We start from the raw sequence: 26,389 nt of genomic DNA on the forward strand, positions 1-26,389 counted from the left end.
ATAGCTTTTGCACAGCAAAGGAAACCATAAACAAGATGAAAAGACAATCCTCAAAATGGGAGAAAATATTTGCAAAGGAATCAATGGACAAAGGATTAATCTCCAAAATATGTAAACAGCTCATGTAGCTCAATATTAAAAAAAAAACAACCCAATCCAAAAATGGGCAGAAGACCTACATAGACATTTCTCCAAAGAAGACATACAGATGGCCAAGAAGCACATGAAAAGCTGCTCAACATCACTATTATTAGAGAAATGCAAATCAAAACTGCAATGAGGTATCACCTCACACCAGTTGGAATGGGCATCATTAGAAAATCTACAAACAACAAATGTTGGAGAGGGTGTGGAGAAGAGGGAACCCTCTTGCACTGTTGGTGGGAATGTAAATTGATACAGCCACTATGGAGAACAGTATGGAGGTTCCTTAAACAACTAAAAATAGAATTACCATATGACCCAGCAATCCCACTACTGGGCATATACCCAGAGAAAACCATAATTCAAAAAGACACATGCACCCCAATGTTCATTGCAGCTCTATTTACAATAGCCAGGTCATGGAAGCAACATAAATGCCCATCGACAGACGAATGGATAAAGAGATGGTACATATATACAATGGAATATTACTCAGCCATAAAAAGGAACGAAATTGGGTCATTTGTAGAGACGTGGATGGATCTAGAGACTGTCATACAGAGTGAAGTAAGTCAGAAAGAGAAAAACAAATATCATATATTAACGCATATATGTGGAATCTATAAAATGGTACAGATGAACTGGTTTGCAGGGCAGAAATTGAGACACAGATGTAGAGAATGAACATATGGACACCATGCGGGGAAAGCAGGGGGGTGGTGGTCGTGGTGGGATGAGTTGGGAGATTGGGATTGACATGTATACACTGGTGTGTATAAAATGGATGACCAATAAGAACCTGCCATATAAAAAAAATAAAATTAAAAAAAAAAAGAGACAGCTAAGTTCATAGTCTAATTCTGTACATTTCTATGTATATGACTATTGATAGTTTACTTCACTAAGCATTGTTATTCTCACCTGTAAAATGGGGACACGATGCTTCCTTCACAGGGCTCTTAAGGATCAGATCTGATGTGTGTAAAGTACGGTTAGGGTTAGACACACACCTAAGGCAGCTGGTAGAGTTATCACTGATAGATAACTTTAGATGCTGTATTCGAATGTCTAACACAATACCAAAACTCTATGTTTAAAGCTATAAGAATGTTATTAAAAAGAAACATATATAAAGAAATCCAAAGTTGTTCTTTCATTTGGTAAAAACATCACCCATGTCAGCCTTGAAGGGGTCATAGGACGAAAGCAATGAGTCAAGTGTATGGTAATAAATTTACTCACACAATAAGGACCAAGGTTTTTAAAAAATAATTTTCTCTTTGTAGCATTATTCTAAGCTTAGAACCTAAATCTGTTAAGTGTAAAGGATCTGCAACAAACTGAATCATTTTGTTCTGAAAGAATAAGCACTTGATTAAAAACTGAAGAATATCTTAGAGGTTAAGATTTTGCTGTACTAATTTCAAGTCAGGGCCCACCCATGTTCACAGCTAGTAAAAACAGGCCAAGAAAGAGAAACGACATAAAGAGAGAAAAGCAAAAACCAGAAAAAAAGTGAAAAATATAAATGTAAGACACTTTGCAGTGAATAAAAATTGAGAGTAAATTCTCAAGGACATTTTTCTCACAAGTCTTGAAAACTCTCTACTGCTGAATTTTCAGACATCATAATAAGAACAATTAAAATATAACAAAATGTTTCCTGGGCAAATAGCAGGGGCGGGGATGAATTTTTAAAGAAGATTAAAAGTCACAGCATATTTCTTTAAGAATAAGTTTGTTTAATAAAAAAATTACATATCTATTGCTTATAGAAATTGCATTGGTATTTCTGATATATTTACCCTTAGGAATCATTCTGACAGTACATTTAAGTTTTCCAGATGTTTTTACCTGTCTTCCTACCAAAGCAACAAAACCATGTTTAAAATGTAAAATGTGATAACAATGATAGGTGGCAGTTATTCCCCAGATGGGCTCAGAAGTAGCTCTAACAAAAATACATGTATTAAGTAGTAAGAGGATTAAGTTATTCCAGTTATAAAATAAATAAGCCATGTGGATATAATATACAGCATGGAGAATATAGTCAATAATATTATAATAATTTTGTCTGGTGACAGATGGTAACTATATTTGTGGTAATCATTCTGTAATGTATAAAAATATTGAGTCACTATGTAGTACACCTGAAACTAATATAATAAATCAATTATATTGCAATTAAAAAATGTATAAATAGTGATAGCTGCATCAATTTCATTTAATCCCATCTGTTTTGTTTATATTATAGATTAGTTACAAAACACCTCTCAACAGCTACCTATTTAAGAAAGTTACTACATACATGATGGAAGGATAAGCAGAATTCACTTTTTCAAGGAAACATTCTGCTATTGTGTGTGTAATTCTGCTATCCTGTATTGTGTGTGTGTGTGTGTAAATACTAATACTAGTAGCAAATATTGGTAGTGTGCACGAGAGAGAAAATTGTTTGATATTAAGATAATCATACAGAAAAGGTGTTTTAAAAAATGTTACATATGTCATTTCCTTTCATAAGCCTTTTGCCAGCATATACATGTGGTCAATGGGTGAACATAAACTTGTAACATGTCCTCCAAATTTATGTCAACAGAGATTTCAAATTATAACTGTTACATTTCTAAGGAATCCTTTAGATACTTTTAGAAACAAACATACAATTACTGATAAATTATTCACTCTTCAGAGGCAAAAAGAAAATAGAATCATGATGTCCTTTGTTTGCTGACTGAAAATGTTGAAAACTTCTGTTTTCATTTTCACTTCCTGCTGGTACTGTTTGATCTAATAAGACCTCCCAGTCAAATGTATAGGAAAAAATATACACACCAACATGCACGTACAGGCAAATATATATGGAGAGCAACACTGAAGCCTCTCAGTGCTACCTGAGGCACTTTAAAGACAACCAATTAATGACAGTCTAATTTTGTGGAAGTCAACGAAAAATCCTTTTTTTTGACCCCCGTCATTGCATGAATGGTCATTTGTTTCACGATAATTTTCATTATTATCTGAATACCACTTTATTTAAAACTCTGTCTACAGAGTCAGGAAATGAACAGTTTGTCCCCAGGTAGCTCTTCATCTTATGTCAAGACAGAATAAAAATTACTTTTCAGGAGATCAGCTATATCTGCATTCTGATGTCAAGTTTTACTAATATAATTTTGAACGGACTGGTTTTTTCCTTTGTTTTCTTTCTTTTGGTGATATAGTACAGTTACATGAAGAACATTTATTTAGGTTGAATCAGCTGCTCTCTCACTAGATATGTCTCAATATTCTCTGCATAGTTTAGTTTCTTTCAAAACTTATGATTCCGTAAGTTATCCTCTATTTCTCTATTGTTTTCAAACTTATTGGTTGTATAGCTACTGAAATCATATTTTCTATTGGTTCTTTGTTTTCCTGGCACCCTTTTTAATGATCAGTAAGGATTAACTGGACTTGCAGAATCTTCCATAGCTTCCTTGAAAATGAGATACTTTTAGGAATTCCTACGCCACTTTATATGCACATATTCTCTACTAGACTGAAGTACTCTGAAGGCAAGGATCCAAACTGATTTCATTTGAGGAGCCCCAAGTCCTTGTATTCACTATATTTACTGAATATTTACTGAGGAAGTGAGTAAGGAGAAAAAAAGAAAAGAAGGAAGGAAGGAAGGAAGGAAGGAAGGAAGGAAGGAAGGAAGGAAGGAAAGAAAGAAGGAAGAAAGGAAGGAAGGAAGGAAGGAAAGAAAGAAGGAGGAAAGGAAGGAGGGAAGGAAGGAAGGAAAATTTTTTTTTTTACCCCATTTGAAGTTAATAAAAGATTAAAAAGCACAAATGGTAGGGGCTGCCACTTACTCATTTTTATTTTCCTATCTACCTTTGGTCTCTCTTAGAAAATCGGGTGGATTATGTACAAACTTTGGCACTGATGGAACACTGGTTTCACCTGTCTTCACAATAGACTAATCAATATTAGCAAAATGACTCAAATGAGGGACCATGATATACCATTCCTGTTCATTTTACAAATTTAAAAACAACCTAAGTTTAAAAAATTAAAAATAATCAGCAGTCTTTCTTTTAAATAAAATAATTCCTTGGTTTGGTATATTGTAGAATACTTAACTAGCTTCGGTCATAAAGAATTTATCATATGAAAATAAAGAAGCTTATGTTATATGCAGGTAAACACCTACCCTGAACAAAGAGGACATTCATTTCTTGTATGCATTTATACATTTATACAGAGAAGCATACTTTTCAATATTATAACTTTTCTTAAATCAGAAGCACCTGTTGACACATGATACAGCTGTGTAATTTTGGTAAGATAACGTGACTTCTTTTTCTGAAATAAAACCCCACCAGTGCTGGAAGTGAGTGCCATGTGAATGGGAGGGATGTAACAGGAAGCAAAATCAGAGCAGTAAGTAGAAGACTTCCTATTAGAAACATAAACCCTGGTTCCACTTTCTAGAGACTGTTTTTCCAGGGAATAATAAAAAATAATGAAGTGAAGAAGTTGGTAAAATATTTTTGCCTGTTCCCAAGTCCAAAATAAATTGTATATCATGTGGGATAGTAATTAGAAACTAAACCAAAACCACCATCTACATTTGGTTCCCAAAGACTCAGGTTATAGCATTGATTAAAAGTACCTGGATACCTCGGCTGATACCAAGATCCCAGTTGTGCTTAGTGAAAAACACAGTTACCAATGTGCACAGGTGGACTTAAGAGTTTCCTTGGCTCAGACCTAGCAAAAGGTGATGTCCATCTGGGGATTTTTATTTCTGTTCATACCCTAGACAGAGCCCAAAAGGAGATGAGTCAGTGACTGACTGAGTTTGCCTACAAAGAGAACCCCAAGAAGATTTCAGCAGAGTAATTTTCTTCTGTAGGCTTATGAAACAACCCTGTTAGTATGATTTTTCTAAAGAAAGCCCAGTCAAAAGTTACAGAAGTGGTTTGTGCTTCACCCTCTCTAAATGACTTGCAAATTTATTCAAACACAATATGAGGAGAGGCGTTATTTGCTGAAATAACTGTCGGCAGTGTCCTGCACAAAAGGGTGAGGTACATCAAGCAGAAATGTGGACAGAAATACGTTGGTTTAGAAACCCATAAATCCTTATTTGAATCTGCCAACCTGAAAGCCACACAGAGCCTGGATAAACTATTTTTCCTAAATGCTACATCTGATTAAGCCATACCATTAAATGACAGCTGAACTTTAACATTAATATGATATTATTTAAATAACCACATGATTTTTTTTTACACTAAAAATGATGAATGATTTCTGGACAGCTCAACTGACATAAAGCGGGAGGACTCTTTAATGAGGTTTGACAAAATGGAGACACATGCAGAATATTCGTTACAGCTCCCATTGCAGGGGCCCTCCCAAGGAAGCAACAGAGAATTTTCCACTTTTTTTCTTTTTTATTGTTCATATGCACTGAAGCATTCCTTTCAATTGCCACTTCTCTGTGGATTTTGAATTTTTCTAGGTCATTTACATATTACCCCTAATCTGAGAATTCGGTGGTTTATGGTTTTGAATTGGGAACTGTGGGTGTAGGAGAAGGAGGGGCATGTGGAGTGGTGTCAGCCTGGGCTGGAAGTGTCCCAGGAACTTAACCTTGCTCCTGAGTAGCCTGATAGAGGAATCACATCGCTACATTGGCCTATAGAAGACTAAGTGACCATACCTTTGACTGATTCTTATGCAATCAATCTCTAACGCAGCAAACATACTTTTAGCAAATTATTATACATGGATACATGATCAGAGAAGATTGTACTTATTTTCAAATAGCTGTCACTATAGCATCAATGATAAACAAGATTCTCTTTTTAAAATTCCAATTAAGCTATTCTAGAGGCGATTCTCAACATTGCTCATTCATATTTCTAGCCACAGTTCCAAACTGAAGGTTATGTTAGATGATAGTCTTATTTGGTAGATTCTGAATGCAATAATTCCATGCTGCATGTACCTAAGTCAAAAGCGACTCCAATTTTCGGAACAATGGAAACATTTCTCACTCCCCTCCAAAATTACAGAACGTAGAATGTTACCTACATGCATTCATTTACTTTCACATACTCTCCCAAATATCTTCCATCAATCAAAGGTTAGTTTCACATATAAAACATTAACATTTGTTTGCTCGCACATGTGACTGCACATTATTCAGATACCCTTTAAATTAAAAAAATCTTTTTTAAGTATACATAAAGTCAGAATGTTTCCCCAGACTCTCTTAAAAAAGAAATGAAAACAAAGCAACAGAGGCAAAGCTAATACCAAGTGTGCTCCTGGTACTGCAGGCCACCATTCCCTCTACAGCAAGGAGGCTATCAAAATAGAAAATAAAATCAGTCTGTTCCTGCCATGGGGCCTTCCTCAGGCTATGAAAAAATACTTCATGTCTAACCCTAATTTTTTCCATAGCTTGAGGTAACCCCCCAAGCTCAAACCTTCTCTCTAATCTAAGTTACTCAGTGTGTGTCCCTGTCCAGACGAGAGTTAATATCAGTGCTCTGTCATTTCAAAAGGTTCTTGACACAGGGTACTAAGAGCAGAAGCTTGCATGCCTGGAACATGCCCGGTTGCAATGAGATGAAAAATATACTTAAAAAAAAGTAAGAGAGAGAGAGGAAGATAAGTCCCTACCTGGCTCTTACCTTCTCAACATCCCTGTCAGAACCCTGGAGCTTTTCCCCAAGTTAGCATCTGTTTCCCGAAGCTAGGAGGAGAAAAGCAGCATTAAAACAGAACAAAAGGAAACTTCATGGAATTAGATTATTTTTAAAGTGCACTGGCAAACAATAATTTTCTTTCATGATGGAAAATCCAATTCATAAAAAAATGCTTAAATATTTTAAAGTACATTTTTGACACTTACATTATCTCTGAAAATTCTTAGATTTAGAAAATTACATATACTAGATAACCCCAGGAGCTTTAAATTGGATACTTGAACAGGATATAAAAGCAAATGTCTCACAGGCTGACAAAGTTTAATTTATTTCTGGTAATTAATTAATATTTCCACCCTATGAATGTACACAGTCCTAGAGATATAAATGGAAGCAAAATGAATTGAGGGAAGATGAGATCAATATTTTTAGCTTCTGCTCTGAAAGACCTGACATATCACAAAATCTTCCTCAGTGATCTTCTCCTTAGATATAGTGTTAAATAAAATATCTACCTGGGGGCATTCTGGGATGGAGGCATAAAGAGTCAGCTTATTCCTTCTCCATCCCACACTCCCCTCACCCCAACTCTATATCCCTCTTTCACCCTAGCCATTTTTACACATGCTTACACCAATGTAATTGTTACTGTCTATGCACATGTCCAAGACCTTATACTCATTTATTTTTTTGTCTTTTCATTTACTGAATTTGTGAAAAGATTGTAGCACTTCTACTTACTCTTTCACGTGCTCTCTGTATCTTTTCTCTGTCATGACTGAGGTTTTCCAACATCTCCTGGCCAATTTGTTCTATGGACAAGAAAATTTGAGTTAGGAAAGATGACTTTGGGTGCAAATGAAAAAAAAAACTTCAGAAGTACCAAAAGGACAACAGGCGCAGAATTTATAGAATGCTTATGATCAATATAAAAAAACAACAGATTATTATGACCCCGACACCCTCCTAAGCTAGGTCTTCCATAATCCACTTGAACTGCAATTTTATTCATTGGAAGAAAATATCTGTCCTAACTTTCTCACAAAATTGTTGTTATAGTCAAATGAGATAACCTAACTAAAAATGTTTTGAAAGCTATTGAGTACCACACAAATGCACATAATTGTATAGTACCCAAGAATCAATGCACTCAATGAATAATCACTGAGGCCCTACTCTGCGCCAGGGCTAGATGTTGGGGACATGGCCAGTAACCAAGATCAAGCCCTTCCACTCACGAACTCCCAAGCTAATAGAGATGATTTAGCAGTTAAAGTATAAATGTTACATTAGAGTTCATATTTCATGGCACATCAGAAAAAAGGACTGTATATTCCTTTCATGAAAGAAAAATCCAAATAATAAGAATTGCTTAAATACAATAACATAAATTATATTTTTGACACCTATACAAACTGCAAATTCTTCCTAGGATAGTACATTCTTAGTATATTATCTCCTCTCAGATTGACGTTAGCTTTTTATTACTAACTCCATACAATTTATCCTTAAGGTAAAATTGGATATGTGGTTCCCAGTAAAGGCATCATAAAAATGGAAGATGACACCAATAACAGAGAAGTATGAAACAACTAGAGTTGCATTTTTCTTTCTTTGCATAACAATTACAATATTCAATTTTATCATACTATTAGGTATTACCATGACATTAAATTCCTTTAATCAATATAATATAGCAATTTTAGAGTGTCCTTGTCCCCGCGGTGAGCCACAGCCGCCTCCCGCCTCTGCAGGGACCCTCTAACACTAGCAGACAAGGAGGATATTTGCTCTAGCCTGGAGAAATCAGATAAGACTTCCTGGAGAAATTGGGATTAGGTCTGTAAGAAGAGGTGAAATTCATATAAGCGGTGAGGAGGAAAGACTAAAACATTGCAGACCTGGAAGAAACCTCCATCCTCAGGGGCTTGGAGAAGGCTCTCTGGGAACCTGTGTGGAGGGGGTGGCCTGAGCAGATTATCTGAATCCCAATGTTGCTCTGAATTTGTGTTTAAGATTTGAGAAGACTAGGACTGCTAAGGGTCTTGGTGCTCCAGCTGGGTGTCAGGCCAGAGCCTCTTCAGGACATTGGTCCACCAGAGACCTCTTAGCCCCATGTAATATCAAATGGCGAAAGCTCTCCCAGAGATCTGTATGTCAACGCTAAGACCCAGCTCCACTCAATGACCAGCAAGCTACAGTGCTGGACACCCTATGCCAAACAACTAGCAAGATAGGAACACAACCCCAGCCATTAGCAGAGAGGCTGCCTAAAATCATAATAAGGTCACAGACACCCCAAAACAACCACTGGATGTGGTCCTGCCCACCAGAAAGACAAGATCCAGCCTCCTCCACCAGAACACAGGCACCAGTCCCCTCCATCAGGAAGCCTACACAACCCTCTGAACCAACCTTACCCACGGGGAGCAGACACCAAAAACAACAGGATGCATGAACCTGCAGACTGCAAAACGGAGACCTCAAACATCATGAGTTAAGCAAAATGAGAAGACAGAGAAATACACAGCAGATGAAGGAGCGAGGTAAAAACCCACCAGACCAAACAAATGAAGAGGAAATAGGCAGTCTACCTGAAAAAGAATTCAGAGTAATGATAGTAAAGATGATCCAAAAGCTTGGAAATAGAATGAAGAAAATACAAGAAATGTTTAACAAGGATCTAGAAGAACTAAAGAGCAAACAAACAATGAAGAACAACACAATAAAAGAAATTAAAATTTCTCTGGAAGGAATCAATAACAGGATAACTGAGGCAGAAGAAAGGATAAGTGACCTGGAAGATAAAATAGTGGAAATAATTACCGCAGAGCAGAATAAAGAAAAAAGAATGAAAAGAATTAAGGACAGTCTTGGAGACCTCTGGGACAACATTAAATGCACCAACATTCAAATTATAGGGGTCCCAGAAGAAGAAGAGGAAAAAAAAGGGACTGAGAAAATATTTGAAGAGATTACAGTTGAAAACTTCCCTAATATGGGAAAGGAAATAGTCAATCAAGTCCAGGAAGTGCAGAGAGTCCCATGGATAAATCCAAGGAGAAACATGCCAAGACACATATTAATCAAACTATCAAAAATTAAATACAAAGAAAAAATATTAAAAGCAGCAAGGGAAAAGCAACAAATAACATACAAGGGAGTCCCCATAAGGTTATCAGCTGATTTTTCAGCAGAAATTCTGCAAGCCAGAAGGGTGTGGCAGGACATACTTAAAGTGATGAAAGGGAAAAATCTACAACCAAGATTACTCTACCTAACAAGGATCTCATTCAGATTTGACAGAGAAATTAAAACTTTTACAAGAAGCAAAAGGTAAGAGAATTCAGCACCACCAAACCAGCTCTACAACAAATGCAAAAGGAACTTCTCTAAGCAGGAAACATAAGAGAAGGAAAAGATCTACAATAACAAACCCAAAACAATTTAGAAAATGGTAAAAGGAACATATATATTGATAACTGTCTTAAATGTAAATGGATTAAATGCTCCAACCAAAAGACATAGACTGGCTGAATGGATAACAAAAATAAGACCCATATATATGCTGTCTACAAGAGACCCACTTCAGACCTAGGGACACATACAGACTGAAAGTGATGGGATGGAAAAAGATATTTCATGCAAATGGAAATCAAAAGAAAGCTGGAGTACCATTTCTCATATCAGACAAAATAGACTTTAAAATTAAGACTATTGTAAGGGACAAAGACTGACACTACATAATGATTAATCCAAGAAGAAGAAGATAAAACAACTGTAAATATTTATGCGCAACATAGGAACACCTCAATATATAAGGCAAATGCTAACAGCCATAAAAAGGGGAAATCAGGGCTTCCCTGGTGGCACAGTGGTTGAGAGTCCGCCTGCCAATGCAGGGGATGCAGGTTTGTGCCCCAGTCTGGGAAGATCCCACATGCCGCGGAGCAACTAGGCCCGTGAGCCGTGGCCGCTGAGCCTGTGCGTCCGGAGCCTGTGCTCTGCAACGGGAGAGGCCACAACAGTGAGAGGCCCGCGTAACACCGGAAAAAAAAAAAAAAGGGGAAATCAACAGTAACACAATCATAGTAGGGACTTTAACACTCCACTTTCACCAATGGACAGATCATCCAAAATGAAAATAAATAAGGAAACACAAGCTTTAAATGATGCATTAAACAAGATGGACTTAATTGATATTTATAGGACATTGCATTCAAAAACAACAGAATAAACTCTTTTCTCAAGTGCTCATGGAACATTCTCCAGGATAGATCATATCTTGGGTCATAAATCAAGCCTTGGTAAATTTAAGAAAATTGAAATCATATCAAATATCTTTTCCAAACACAATGCTATGAGACTAGATATCAATCACAGGAATAAATCTGTAAAAAACACAAACACATGGAGGCTGAACAATACGCTACTAAATAACTGAGAGATAACTGAAGAAATCAAACAGGAAATCAAAAAATACCTAGACACAAATGAAAATGAAAACATGATGGCCCAAAACCTATGGGATGCAGCAAAAGCAGTTCTAAGAGGGAAGTTCATAGCAATACAATCCTACCGGAAGAAACAAGAAACATCTCAAATAAACAACCTAACCTTACATCTAAAGCAATTAGAGAAATAAGAACAAAAAACCCCCAAAGTTAGCAGAAGGAAAGAAATCATAAAGATCAGATCCAAAATAAATGAAAAAGAAATGAAGGAAATGACAGCAAACATCAATAAAACTAGGGGCTTCCCTGTTGGCGCAGTGGTTGAGAGTCCGCCTGCCGATGCAGGGAACATGAGTTCGTGCCCCGGTCCGGGAAGATCCCACATGCCACGGAACGGCTAGGCCTGTGAGCCATGGCCGCTGAGCCTGCGCGTCTGGAGCCTGTGCTCCACAATGGGAGAGGCCACAACAGTGAGAGGGCTGCGTACCACACACACACACAAAAAAACCAAAAAAACTAAAAGCTGGTTGTTCGAGAAGATAAACAAAATTGATAAACCATTAGCCAGACTCATCAAGAAAAAAAGGGAGAAGACTCAAATCAATAGAATTAGAAATGAAAAAGGGGAAGTAACAACTGACACTGCAGAAATACAAAGGATCATGAGAGATTACTACAAGCAACTATATGCCAATAAAATGGACAACCTGGAAGAAATGGACAAATTCTTAGAAATGCACAACCTTCCGAGACTGAACCAGGAAGAAATAGAGAATATGAACAGACCAATCACAAGCACTGAAATTAAAACTGTGATTAAAAATCTTCCAACAAACAAAACCCCAGGACCAGATGGCTTTGTAGGCAAATTCTATCAAACATTTAGAGAGGAGCTAACACCTATCTTTCTCAAACTCTTCCAAAATATAGCAGAGGGAAGAACATTCCCAAACTCATTCTACGAGGCCACCACCACCATGATACCAAAACCAGACAAAGATGTCACAAAAAAAGAAAGCTACAGGCCAATATCACTGATGAACACAGATGCAAAAATCCTCAACAAAACACTAGCAAAGAGAATCCAACAGCACACTAAAAGGATCATACACATGATCAAGTGGGGTTTATCCTTGAGGAATGTAAGGATTCTTGAGGAATGCGAGGATTCTTCAATATACGCAAATCAATCAATGTGATACACCAGATTAACAAATTGAAGGAAAAAACCATATGATCATCTTAATAGATGCAGAGAAAGCTTTTGACAAAATTCAACACCCATTTATGATAAAAACCCTCCAGAAAGTAGGCATACAGGGAACTTACCTCAACATAATAAAGGCCATATATGACAAACCCACAGCCAACATCGTTCTCAATGGTGAAAAACTGAAACCATATCCACTAAGATCAGGAACAAGACAAGGGTGTCGACTCTCACCATTATTATTCAACATAGTTTGGGAAGTTTTAACCACAGCAATCAGAGAAGAAAAATAAATAAAAGGAATCCAAATTGGAAAAGAAGAAGTAAAGCTGTCACTGTTTGCAGATGACATGATACTATACACAGAGAATCCTAAAGATGCTACCAGAAAATTACTAGAACTAATCAATGAATTTGGTAAAGTAGTAGAATACAAAATGAATGCACAGAAATCTCTTGCATTCCTATACACTAATGATGAAAAATCTGAAAGATAAATTAAGGAAACACTCCCATTTACCACTGCAACAAAAAGAACAAAATACCTAGGAATAAACCTACCTAAGGAGACAAAAAACCTGTATGCAGAAAATTATAAGACACTGATGAAAGAAATTAAAGACGATACAAACAGATGGGGAGATATACCATGTTCTTGGATTGGAAGAATCAACATTGTGAGAATGACTATACTACCCAAAGCAATCTACAGATTCAATGCAATCCCTATCAAACTACCAATGGCATTTTTCACAGAACTAGAACAAAAAATTTCACAAGTTGTATGGAAACACAAAAGACCCCGAATAGCCAAAGTAATCTTGAGAAAGAAAAACAGAGCTGGAGGAGTCAGGCTCCCTGACGTCAGACTATACTACAAAGCTAGAGTAATCAAGAGAGTATGGTACTGGCACAAAAACAGAAATACAGATCAATGGAACATGATAGAAAGCCCAGAGATAAACCCACGCACATATGGTCACCTTATCTTTGATAAAGGAGGCAAGAATATACAATGGAGAAAAGACAGCCTCTTCAGTAACTGGTGCTGGGAAAACTGGACAGCTACATGTAAAAGAATGAAATTAGAACACTCCCTAACACCATACACAAAAATAAACTCAAAATGGATTAAAGACCTAAATGTAAGACTGGACACTGTAAAACTCTTAGAGGAAAACATAGGCAGAACACTCTATGACATAAATCACAGCAAGATCCTTTTTGACCCACCTCCAAGAGAAATGGAAATAAAAACAAAAATAAACAAATGGGACCTAATGAAACTTAAAAGCTTTTGCACAGGAAAGGAAACCATAAACAAGACAAAAAGACAACCCTCAGAATGGGAGAAAATATTTGCAAATGAAGCAACTGACAGAGGATTAATCTCCAAAATTTATAAGCAGCTCATGCAGCTCAATATCAAAAAACAAAAAACCCAATCCAAAAATGGGGAGAAGACCTAAATAGACATTTCTCCAAAGAAGATATACAGATTGCCAACAAACACATGAAAGGATGCTCAACATCACTAATCATTAGAGAAATGCAAATCAAAACAGCAGTGAGGTATCACCTCACACTGGTCATAACGGCCATTGTCAAAAAATCTAGAAACAATAAATGCTGGAGAGGGTGTGGAGAAAAGGGAACCCTCTTGCACTGTTGGTGGGAATATAAATTGATGAGCACCTATGGAGAACAGTATGGAGGTTCCTTAAAAAACTAAAAATAGAACTACCATACAACCCAGCAATCCCACTACTGGGCATATACCCTGAGAAAATCATAATTCAAAAAGAGTCATGTACCACAATGTTCATTGCAGCTCTATTTACAATAGCCAGGACATGGAAGCAACCTAAGTGTCCATCGACAGATGAATGGATAAAGAAGATGTGGCACATATATACAATGGAATACTACTCAGCCATAAAAAGAAATGAAACTGAGATATTTGTAGTGAGGTGGATGGACCTAGAGACTATCATACAGAGTGGAGTAAGTCAGAAAGAGAAAAACAAATACCGTATGCTAACACATATATATGGAATCTAAAAAAAAAAAAGGTTCTGAAGAACCTAAAGGCAGGACAGCAATAAAGATGCAGGCGTAGAAAATGGACTTGAGGACATGGGGAGGGGGAAGGGTAAGCTGGGACGAAGTGAGAGTGACATAGACATATATACACTACCAAATATAAAATAGATAGCCAGTGGGAAGCAGCCGTATACCACAGGGAGATCAGCTCAGTGCTTTGTGTCCACCTAGAGGGGTGGATAAGGAGGGTGGAAGGGCAACGCAAGAGGGCAGAGATATGGGGATATGTGTATATGTACAGCCGATTCACTTTGTTATACAGCAGAAACTAACACAGCACTGTAAAGCAATTATACTCCAATAAAGATGTTAAACAAACAAACAATAAAACAAAAAAATCCCATAACATAGCAATTTTAATTCACTTTTAACTTAAAAATCTCTAATATCTATGAACACCATCAACACTGTAATTAGTTCAGCAAAATCCTCGTTATATAATATCTTCTATCAAGGTTGAGAGTATATATATATATATCTATCTCAAAGAAATAGGAAATAGGTTATTACTATGGTGTCTTGTCACCAGCATAATGTTTCCAGTAAGTATTCATGGAAGGAATAAAGCAATGAGAGAATAAAAGAAAGTGAAAAATGGAGTGTATGACAGGTTTGTGGTGTATTCCTGCTCTCAAAGCATATCATGTGTGGCAATGGAGAAGGCAACCCTGGAATGCAGGCAACATAGCCACATTTCTATCAGGTTCACTGGAGTATATAAAAACTCTTCTGAATGGATCTACAGTCTGTTACTGAAGGAATCAGTGGAACAAGACGTAAAGAGCTCAGGCCTTTTCAGGAGTTGTAAGTCACTCCCTCAGTCTCTTTGCCTCCTGGAAAATATCTTAGCATCCAAAGTACTAACCCCATCTGGCAAAAGAAGAGATATTGGCAAGAGTGCATATATGTCCTGGTCTTAACAGGCAAATACCATGCATTTGTTGGAAACAGAATTCTTTTTTAATTACTTATTTGCTAACTTTCCATTTTAACGCTCCACTAAAGAAAATTCCAGGCCAAACATATTAGAAATGTTTACACTTGTAGAATGAAAAAAGTTATGTACAGTTTTTTCATTATGTGTTCTCCTACCCCAATCAAAACAAAAGAAGGCAACAAATTAAGAGGCGATTATTTTATGATCATTGTCAATAACCTGCATTGCATGTATGATTTCAAAATTTTTCTATTATGTAAAAATAATCATAAATTCTAAATTCTGATTGCTTTAATAATGCCCAGTTAAATAAAATAGTACAAATATCATTGAAAAAAAAAAGAGGGGATTATTTTAAAAATAGACTATTTTTGGACAGAATAGACATTTAGGGATTATTTCATTAAAAAAATTAACATTGTTAGATTTATTTTTCTTGAACAGCTAAGGTGTAAAAACTCACCAACAACACCAATAAAGAAAGAATATAAGATCACAGGCATATACCAATGCAGATGTGATATACTGAGTTTAGAGCTTTCAGTTCTTCAAACTTCCATAATACCTTTAGAGTGGGAAGAGCCATACTGCCTCTATTGAAATAACTTGAGAAATCATAAATTTTATAAACATTGTACTTGTTGACTGTGAGGATGTTTTTGAGATTAAGAAACAATGGGAAGCATAAAAGAACATAAAAACTGATGCTATATGCTGGAATTCTACATGTCACAGCATGATAAATGAATTCCTGGAAAGAAAAGTTTCTTTCTGCATTTCTTCTATCCTTTTCACAGGGGTCTTGGGAATCAGCGTGGAAGTACGGCATTCAAGCTTATAAAGTGAGCTTTTGTTTTCACCATTACCCAGAATGAATCATCATATCCTTGATCTAAGGCCCCTTTTACTGGGTCACAAACTGCAAAATGGGTTTCCTCTCCTTTTCAATATATTTTACAGGGGGTGGCGGATAATACAATAGGTATTCAACACTTTGCTGCCCCATAAAGTTATGGAGAAGAACCAGGGAACTACAAATCTAGCAAAATACTTCCTGAAGGACTGGACTGGCATCACAAAAGGTAAGACTTATTTTGAGGAGCTTCTACCAGTAAATCATTTCTCTCCATTCATAAAATAATAATGCCACCTGAATAATCATAAGACTGATGTGAATGAACTTAATTAAAAAAAATTATTGTATTTGTATTTTGGAGATGAACAGACTAAAATATTTTCTATCAGAAGGCAGAACCGATGAAAGTTCACATCATGTTATAATATAAACATGGCTGAAAGGAGGGAGCCTCAAATATAATTCATCAGAAAATGTTCTATTTGATAAATACAAAATATTAAAAAAGATTTTAGCCATTATGCTATAAAGCTATAAAGCAGAAAAGAATAATCATTCCTTTGCACACTTATATTTAACTTTCTTTTTACAAACTTTATTAAGGATGTGATTTCCAGCAAATTATTTAAAAAGTGAAGACATCTAGTCAAGTCTTCTTTAAAGAACTAAGAGAAGGCAAGATGATTTTCTGGCACTCAAAAACTTCTTAGAAATTTTAGCAACAGGTAAAAGGCATTCACAACTATCCAGCTATTCTTTGTATATGGGGACTTCTGTGAAGTGTGGAGGGAACAGAAGTACTTAATAGAGGTATTTCTGAAGCACGTGTTTTCATACATATATTGCAGAACACCAACCAGACAGATGCAAAACACCAAGTGATATTTCCTAACAATTTGGAGTACTGAATTTTGGACGTGGCTCAAGAAATTCTGGCTACTGAGTCTAATAAAAGTAAAAAGTTATTGCTTTGGGAGAGCGAAGTAGCTCACATACAGCTTTCTCAGGAGGGAGCTGCTCAGTGTGACTGGATCAGCCATTCTTCGGCATTTAGGACACCTTCCTGGGCACTGACTCTGGCATCATGCCCTGAGTGGGTAGGTTATCCTCAGTATTGATGTTACTGAGACATGAAGAGCTTTTTGAATTCCCGATCCATGGGTAGGTGGGGAAATGGAAAAGACAGTTCTTTTACCATCTTTCATTATTTCATAATTCAAGCATGTAAAGAACTTCTGCTTCCAATTCAGATGGAGAAAGATACAAATGACCACACTTATAGAAATAAGAAAAACCCAGACAAAATAATTACCATTCTTTTCTGGGAGATATCTAGTATATACAAAGAAGCTCTGATGGATTCTAGAGAGAAACAAGCATTTCATTTGTGAGCAAAGAGCTGTGGCAACATTCATACCTACGACCTGGTCTGAGTACAGGCCTCCCATTGAGAGACTTTTCAGGGATAAGGAGAAATCAGTCAAACATCGTGTGAAAAATATAGGCTTACGGACAGCATGGGATCTGGATGAGCTCTAAACACAAAAGCAAATGGCTTGGTTTCTTAACTCTCCTCCGATCTCCAAATTTGCCATAGAAGAGGCAGCGGAGAAGGGGCTGGTTAGTGACGAGAAACCTCATATTCCTACATATTCTTGTGGTGCTTGCATTCTGAGACCCTGCTAGAGTTAAGTCCCAACATGAACCAAGAATCCAGAAAACTGGAGATGGACCCACTCTCAGATCAAATACTGATAAGATTTTTTTTAAAAGGCAGCATAGACACAGGTTGGGGTACACTAACCTCAGATGAATCCAATCTAATTAGAGATTCAGCTCAGCACCAGCTCAACTTAATTTTGGGAAGAATCTGATCAGTCCATTAATCAAATACAAAATAGAATAAAATGCTTCCAAAGGAAATAAATTCAAAATGTTTATATTTCAGATTCTACTGTTTTTGTCTTTACACTATGTCAAGAATACTATTATAAGACATGCAAAAAAGCAGGGGAAAAAAGAGAATGATGAAGTAAAAACATGGTTTATGAATGTAGACCAACAAATGACTTAGTCATTAAGGTTAACAGATAAAGAGTTTTAAAATAACTATTATAAGTATGCTAAAGAATTTAAATGAAAAGGTAAATATAACGGTGAAGAGATGGATTTTTCAGGAAAGAAGTGGAAACTCTAAAAGGGAACTGAATGAAACTCTAGAATGGAAAAATACAGCATCTGAAATCAATTCACTGGATGGACCAAAGAGAATATCCTTCACTATACAAGAAGGATCACTGAACTTGAAGACAGGTTAATAGAAATTATTCAATCTGAAGGAGGGAAAGAAGTTTTTTGTGGGGGAGGGGGAAGAACATAGCAACAATAATCTGTGAGATAACAACTAGTTGTCTTACATATGTGCAATTAGATTCCCAGAAAAGGGAGTCTCAGGGACAAACAATGGAATGGAACAAATATTTGAAGAAATAACAGCAAAGATTTTTCAAATTTTATTTTAAAGAAAAGTCATCCCACAGATCAAAGAAGTTCAACAAGCTCTGAGCAAGATAAATACAAAGAAAACCTCACCAAGTACATTATAGTCAAATATCTGAAAACCAAAGGTAAATAAAAAATCTTAAAAGCAGCCAGGGGTTGGGGGGGCAAGACACATTACATTCTGGAAAACAATAATAAGAATGAGGATTGAATTTTCATCAGAAACAATGCAAGAGGAAAATGGAACAATATCCCAAAGTGCTGGGGGAAGAAAAAAGGTCACCCTGGTATCCCATATCTAGTGAAAAATATCTTAAACATAAAAGTGAAAGAGATAATTTTACATAATTGAAAAATGAGAGGATTATCCAGCAAAACTGAGTTACAAGAAATGCTAAAGGAAATTCTTCAGGCTGAAGAGAAACGATACTATATGGAAATGTGCATTACAGAATTTAGACCCATGTAAAGAAAAATAATAACAACATATGTAGAAGTAAAATATAAGAAAATCATGGCACAAAAGATGGAGAGGAAGTAAATACAAGTATGTTGTTGACAGGTTTTAAGTTATATTTGAAGTAGCATAATATTTATTCGAGGTAGACTGTGATAAGTTAGGGATGAAAATTGTAATCCTTGAGCCTCTCTGTCCAATATGGCACTTGCTGGCCACATGAGGCTTTTCAAATTAATTATTTAAAATAATATAAAATTTAAACTTCAGTGTTGGTAGGACCAGCCACATTTCAAAGGCTCAGTAACCACAAATGTCTAATGTTACTGTATTGGAGAATACAGAAATACCATCTTAAAAGGATCTCCAAGTTCCCTTTGTCTTTAAGACCCACTAAAAAGAAATACAGACATACTCATTTGTGGTTTGATTTTGGTAAAACACTTCCTTTCTCTGGGCCTCAGTTTCCTTAAACGTAAAATGACAGTTTTGGACTAGATAAATCTCTGGTGCCCCTACTGGACTCAACGATGCTATAAAATCTTAATGCCTCTTTTTCTCTATGGAGCATTCAAGCAAACTAGAGCACAAGGGCCAAATCAGACCCACAAAAGTATTCCACCCTCCCCCCGCCCCTCCCCTAAGACAATGTTGAAGAAACAACAAATAACTCAAACTTAAATGCTTTTAAGCGGGTCATATCCTCTCAGCATACCCAAGTCTACAACCGGACTGTTTCATGTAGTAGCCTGCTTGGCCTCTGAGGACATTTGCATTTACTATGTAGTATAAAATATTTACAAGCACTTTGATGATGACATTACTACAGAAATAATTATACATTTATGTAAACTGAAAGTAAACTTATGCATTCTTCGTAGTAATATAGCAAAAGTATGTACAGGGCCTCAGGTTTCTTTCTTTTTTTTTTTAAAAGCAATTATGACTTAACACTACTTCCTCAGCAGGTATGTATTCTATTTTGCTTTAGGATGATCAAATTTATCATTAAGCAATTAAAAAAATCATCAGCACTACTTTCATCAAAGTCATAGTAGCAGAACCTCCCCTTAGTTACCTGGTTTGCTGCAGATAATTAACAAACACTATTCCCAGAGCCCTCAGACATCAGTCAATGAAGCTGTGCTACCCATAACGATGCTCTGGAATGAGCAGGTACTATGTAAATTGAGGTTGTTAAACAAAAGGAACCATGTTAATTACAGCTCCATTCAGAAATGAGAATGAATCTGTTCTATTCTGTGAAACAAGACCAGAGCGGCAGGAAGGACATCCCTTTTTCACAATTCAATAAAGAATGTTAAAGCCAGGAGATCAAGCAGCAGAAAACCTGAATGGGAAAAACTGTCAAAACACATTCCAAAGGCTCACTTGTGGAATTTAGCAAACATGTATTTACTTAACAGACAAGGGAGACGGGGGTCAGCAGCATCTGGGTTGAATGAATGACTCATTCTAAAAAAAACAAAAAGGGTTGTAAACTATTGACAAGTGACCAGAAAGTAATTAGAAAGCCTTTCTGAAATCATTATGGGCAGAGTTAATCACTCTCTGTACTCTTTGTGAACTATACACATTTCTATCACTGAATGTATAACATTCTAATTATCTGCTTATTCAGAAGTCACTGTTGGGAGAACCACAGGACCTATAATGGCTGGCAAACATGTTTTCCTTTTCTGAAACACTATTTTAAGCATTCCTGAACTGGTTTGCAACAAAATTTTTTTAAACAGGGTATTTCATATAAAAAGCTGGACATCTAGCCTCTTTTGAAGTTTGGAATATAGAGCAATTCTGAGTCCCCATTTCTGCACGGTTAAGCACAGGCTGCAGCTGAGTTACAGTTGCTCTCTTCAGAAAAGCCAGGTCATATGGAGGCTGCCACCTACCTTCCTGACCTGTTTCACTCACTTATGTTCTTGTTTTGCTGCTGTAGGATCTGCTTGTGACCCAACGCAGCCAAAAAATAAAATAATATAATAATAACAATAGCAAAGCCAAATAAATGTCTTTAAAAATGTTTTTAAAATTTAATGTTCCATTATATGGATATACCACGTTTTGTTTATCCATTCATCCACCGATGGATATGTTGGTTGTTTCTACTCCTTGGCTATTGTGAATAGTGCTTCTACGAACATCCATATACGAGTACTTATTTAAATATCTATTTTCAGTTCTTTTGGGTATGTGCCTAGGAGTAGAATTGCTGGATCATATGGTAATTCTGTGCTTAACCTTTTGAGGAACTGCAAAACTTGTTTTCCACAGTGGCTATCCATTTTACATTCCCACCAGCAATGTGGGAATGTTCCAGTTCCTCCTTGGCCACATTTGTTATTTTCCATTTTAAAAATTATAGTCGGGCTTCCCTGGTGGCTCAGTGGTTGAGAGTCCGCCTGCCGATGGATGGGACATGGGTTCGTGCCACGGTCTGGGAAGATCCCACATCCCACGAAGCGGCTGGGCCCGTGAGCCATGGCCGCTGAGCCTGTGTGTCCGGAGCCTGTGCTCCGCAACGGGAGAGGTCACAACAGTGAGAGGCCCGCGTACCGCAAAAAAACAAAAACAAAACAAAACAAAAAATTATAGTCATCCTAGTAGGTGTGAAGTAATATCGCACTGTTTTTTTTTTAAATTTACTTACTTATTTATTTATTTTTGGCTGCGTTGGGTCTTCATTGCTGTACGTGGGCTTTCTCTAGTTGCAGCGAGCGAGGGCTACTCTTTGTTGTGGTGCATGGGCTGCTCATTGCAGTGGCTTCTCTTGTTGTGGAGCACGGGCTCTAGGTGTGCGGGCTTCAGTAGTTGTGGCACGTGGGCTCAGTAGTTGTGGCTCGCGGGCTCTAGAGCACAGGCTCAGTAGTTGTGGTGCACAGGCTTAGCTGCTCTGCAGCATGTGGGATCTTCCCCGACCAGGGCTCGAACCTGTGTCCCCTGCATTGGTAGGCAGATTCCTAACTACTGTGCCACCAGCGAAGTCCCTCTCACTGGTTTTGCATTTCCCTAATGTCTAATGATGTTGAGCATCTTTTCATGTGCCTGTTGGTCATCTGTATATCTTCTTTAGAGAAATCTCCGTTCAAGTTCTTTGTCCATTTTTAAATTGGTTTGTCTTTTTGTTGTTGAGTTGTAAGAGTTCTTTATATATTCTGGATACTAAACCCTTATCAGATATGTAATGTGTAAATATATTCTTTCATTTTGTAGGCTGTCTTTTCACTCTCTTGATAGCGACTTTTGATGTACAAAAGTTAACTTTAATCAAGTCCAATAGATCTATTTTTTCTTTTGTTGTTTGTGTTTTTAGTGTCACATTTAAAACTCCATTGCCAAATCCAGACTGTGAAGATTTATCCTTATGTTTTCTTCTAAGAGTTTTGCAGTTTTAGTTCTTACACATAGGTTTTGATCCATTTTGATTTAATTTTTTATTTTATTTTATTATTTTTATTTTATTTTATTTTTTTGCGGTACGCGGGCCTCTCACTGTTGTGGCCTCTCCCGTTGCGGAGCACAGGCTCCGGACACGCAGGCTCAGCGGCCATGGCTCACGGGCCCAGCCGCTCCGTGGCATGTGGGATCTTCCCGGCCCGGGGCACGAACCCACGTCCCCTGCATCGGCAGGCGGACTCTCAACCACTGCGCCACCAGCGAAGCCCTGATTTAATTTTTGTTTATGGTGTAAGGAAGGAGGCTTCGTACACAATATTTTTGACTCATACAAAACATTTAGAATTCCTCTGGAAGGAGTTACCTTCTTCTTATACATCTTATACATTAAAAACAACAACAAAATCTAATTTATATAAGGATATACTGTATAACACAGGGAATATAGCCAATATTTTATAATAATTATAAATGGAATGTAACCTTTAAAAATTGTGAATCACGATGTTGTACATCTGAAACTTATATTGTACACCAACTGTACCTCAAAAAAAGTTTTTTATAAAAAGAAAGTTTAGAAATAAAAATTCAGAGTGATAAAATAAGTCAGTTTCTTTAATTTTCAACGAAATGTCACTCTTGCTATCCATATGTCTAGTCCAAGAGCAAAGTCAACAAATATATGCCATACCTGCCGCCACTCAATCTCAAACACCTGGTAGATCTCATTAATCCATCACATTGCCCCTGAACATGCTTTGCAGGTAACCCTCTCCTCACAGTGCTCCAGGCAATCAGCTCCAATTGATCAGGGTTGGTACAGGGGATAAGACCGATCTGCTATCCTGGATCTACAGCACTGGGGTCTTTTTTCAACTGATGACAGAGAACATCCACTTTTCAGCTTTCAGCCAGGGCTCTCATTCTTGAATTTTCTGCCATCTAGTTCCTTCAAAAGCCTGAGTGAGATGACTGAAATGTGAAGGGGATAGTCAATGGCAAAGGTTCTCATCTGGTCTTGTGCTTCTTTGGTTTTGGTCTAGACACATTTATGGCACTTTTAATAAATGGGGTTGTGTAGACCTCATTCTAGGTTGACTAAATTAGAGTCCCTGGAGGTGGGGTTTAGACATGTATGTTCTTAAAATTTTCTATAAGTCATGCTAAACTCTTTGTCACCTGGCCTTCATTCTTCAACACTCTCTAGTACTACATATCTGGCTCCAATACAGAACTTTACTCCTTTTAACACTGGGTCTTTGGTACTCATAAGATCAACTTAAGAAATTAAAAAACAAAGAATATTTCTACGCTTTTTTAGTCAAGCTGATGTCCAGGACAGGATTCATCCCATTTCTTAGTTTGTCTTATTCAGAGACCACCACCACACTTCCTCCCCTTCCTGATTAAAAAAATGTTTTTTTGACCATTCAGGAAATAATTCATTTTGTACTGCTGAACAATGTAAGCTATGTAATCCAACATATTTTCTTCTTTGGCCTGAATCCTGGAAGCTCAGGGTGAGTTTAATCCTTAATTACTGTAGCACTGCTCTAGGATTTCTTTATACATCAACCCCCAACCCAATCTCCCCTTTACTTCTTGGCTTCTGTCTTTGGTCCTGGGTTAAGTTTTCTACTCTTGATATACCTACCTGACCCTTTAATGTCAAGCGCTTCTTTTGCGTAAGTAGATGGAGCATAGATCAATCAGTAAACAAAAGTAAGTCAGGCTCTTAAACACAGCTTCTTGGGCCCTACAACCACACTTTCTAATTCAGTCGGTCTGGGGTGGGGCCCAGGAAGCGGCATTTCTAACAAGTTCCCAGATGATGCTGATGTTGCTGGTTCCCTGGGACTACGCTTTGCGAACCACTGTTCTAGAGTAGGGATGGGCAAACTAGGGCCTTTGAGCCAATATAGCCGTGGCCTGTTTTTGTAAACAAAGTTTAACTGAAACATATACAAACACACACAAGTAAGCCAGAGCAATCTCCAGAGGACTCTAAAATGGAAGGGGGAGAATTTACACTATATCATGAAGCAGAAAACAGGATGGAGACAGTGTATTCCTGAATAACTCTAAAGCAGAAGGGACCTGCATTTTAGACACAGACACTTGGAGAGGTAGAAATTAATGAAACTCAAGACAAGGGAGTTAGTGAACAAGTGGAGAAAAGCATAGCAAAAAAAGGATGGAGAGTTTTATGGTATATTCTAGCAGAGTTTTAAGGTGATGTGACCTTAGTAGTTTTTTTTAACTTGAGATGTATAGGTGATAAAAGATCCAAACTGAGCCCAAATGATTGTTTTCCTTAAAAAAATGAAAGATATGAAGGAGGTAAAGATTTCCTACTATTTATGCTGTTCTTTTGACATTAAAGAAAAGACTAAATAAATATGGATTTTGATAATCTAGCTCATCAGATGGCAACTGCTGGTCAATGTCAGGTAGGACAGTAAAGAATTATTCAGTTTTGCAAACTGAAATATCAGTCTGACCTTAGAAGGATAGTACATAACCAAATGTGCACTTAGAGACTTCTTTTAGTAAAACTCCTGAAAAAATAGTTTACTATTGTTTGCCTTTCTTAGCAAGCACTATGACATTGGGAGTTTCTAAAATACAGAATAAAACAAAGCTACTATTGTTTCTAATACAATAGAAAATTTATTAGACTTCATAGGCAAGGCCGTATATTGAACTTATTAGCATAATTCTAAGAAGAATTTTTAATTACATCTCAGTGGGCTCCATTAGGGAACCACTGAAATTGAATCTTTTACCAAACTTCCATGTAAGAGTATTAACAAGTTGAGATGGGACTTTTTTTGAGGAAAAAAGGCATGTAGGCTTAAACCCTTGGCGATAAAAAAATGACTTCATTCATTCAATATATATCCAGCAAAAGTTTATTGCTTACAGGCTGTGTATAAAATACTGCAATAAATGTTTCCCTCCAGGGAAGGTTTTTTTTTTTTAATTTTGGGCTACTATTTATTGACTACTTCACTGTATGCCAGCCACTGTGCTAAGCACTTGACAGATACTGCATTTAATGTTCACAACCACCATATGAAGTAGACTATTACTAACCCCTTCTAAAGACAATCTGAGGCTCAGAGAGGCTAGGGAATTTGCCCAAGGTTGGCCAGTATTCAAAACCCACATCCGATTGATCCCCAAGCCAATGGTTATGGCCACTGGCACATACTGTGCTTTCACCAGCCCATAAATGGCCAACATCACAGGCACTCTGGCCAAGCAATCTGAAGCAACATTTTGGATAAACACATAACAAAAAAGGAAGCTAGGGCTTCCCTGGTGGCGCAGTGGTTGAGAGTCCGCCTGCCGATGCAGGGGACATGGGTTCGTGCCCCGGGCCGGGAAGATCCCACATGCCGCAGAGCGGCTAGGCCCGTGAGCCATGGCCGCTGGGCCTGCGCGTCTGGAGCCTGTGCTCCGCAAGGGGAGAGGCCACAACAGTGAGAGGCCCGCGTACCACAAAAAAAAAAAAAAAAAAAAGGAAGCTAGACATTTTATGACTTTTCCAATGTCATAAATCAAATACAAGGATGAGAGTATAAGGCGACATTTAA

At 37.2% G+C, this 26,389-nt stretch overlaps 1 protein-coding gene across 8 annotated transcripts in view; it reads right to left on the reverse strand.

The window, feature by feature from the left end:
- The window catches only part of VTI1A (vesicle transport through interaction with t-SNAREs 1A), a 365,759-nt gene that overhangs the window by 156,958 nt on the left and 182,412 nt on the right, over positions 1 to 26,389 (reverse strand). For 7 of the 8 annotated variants that reach the window (XR_013824306.1, XR_013824307.1, XM_079900316.1 and 4 more), the window contains 2 exons: positions 7,596 to 7,666; positions 6,840 to 6,901 (listed from right to left, as the gene is read on the reverse strand). Coding sequence is in view for 6 of the 8 variants with exons in the window: in XM_079900316.1 (XP_079756442.1) it covers positions 6,840 to 6,901; positions 7,596 to 7,666 (133 nt within the window). In the remaining 2 variants the exon portion in view is untranslated. Of the gene's footprint in view, positions 1 to 814; positions 4,951 to 6,839; positions 6,902 to 7,595; positions 7,667 to 26,389 lie in introns of those variants that run through there. The other variant, XM_079900314.1, reaches the window with a different exon arrangement.

The sequence above is a fragment of the Stenella coeruleoalba genome (assembly GCF_951394435.1).
Source record: "Stenella coeruleoalba genome assembly, chromosome: 16".
Classification (NCBI taxonomy): Eukaryota; Metazoa; Chordata; class Mammalia; order Artiodactyla; family Delphinidae; genus Stenella; species Stenella coeruleoalba.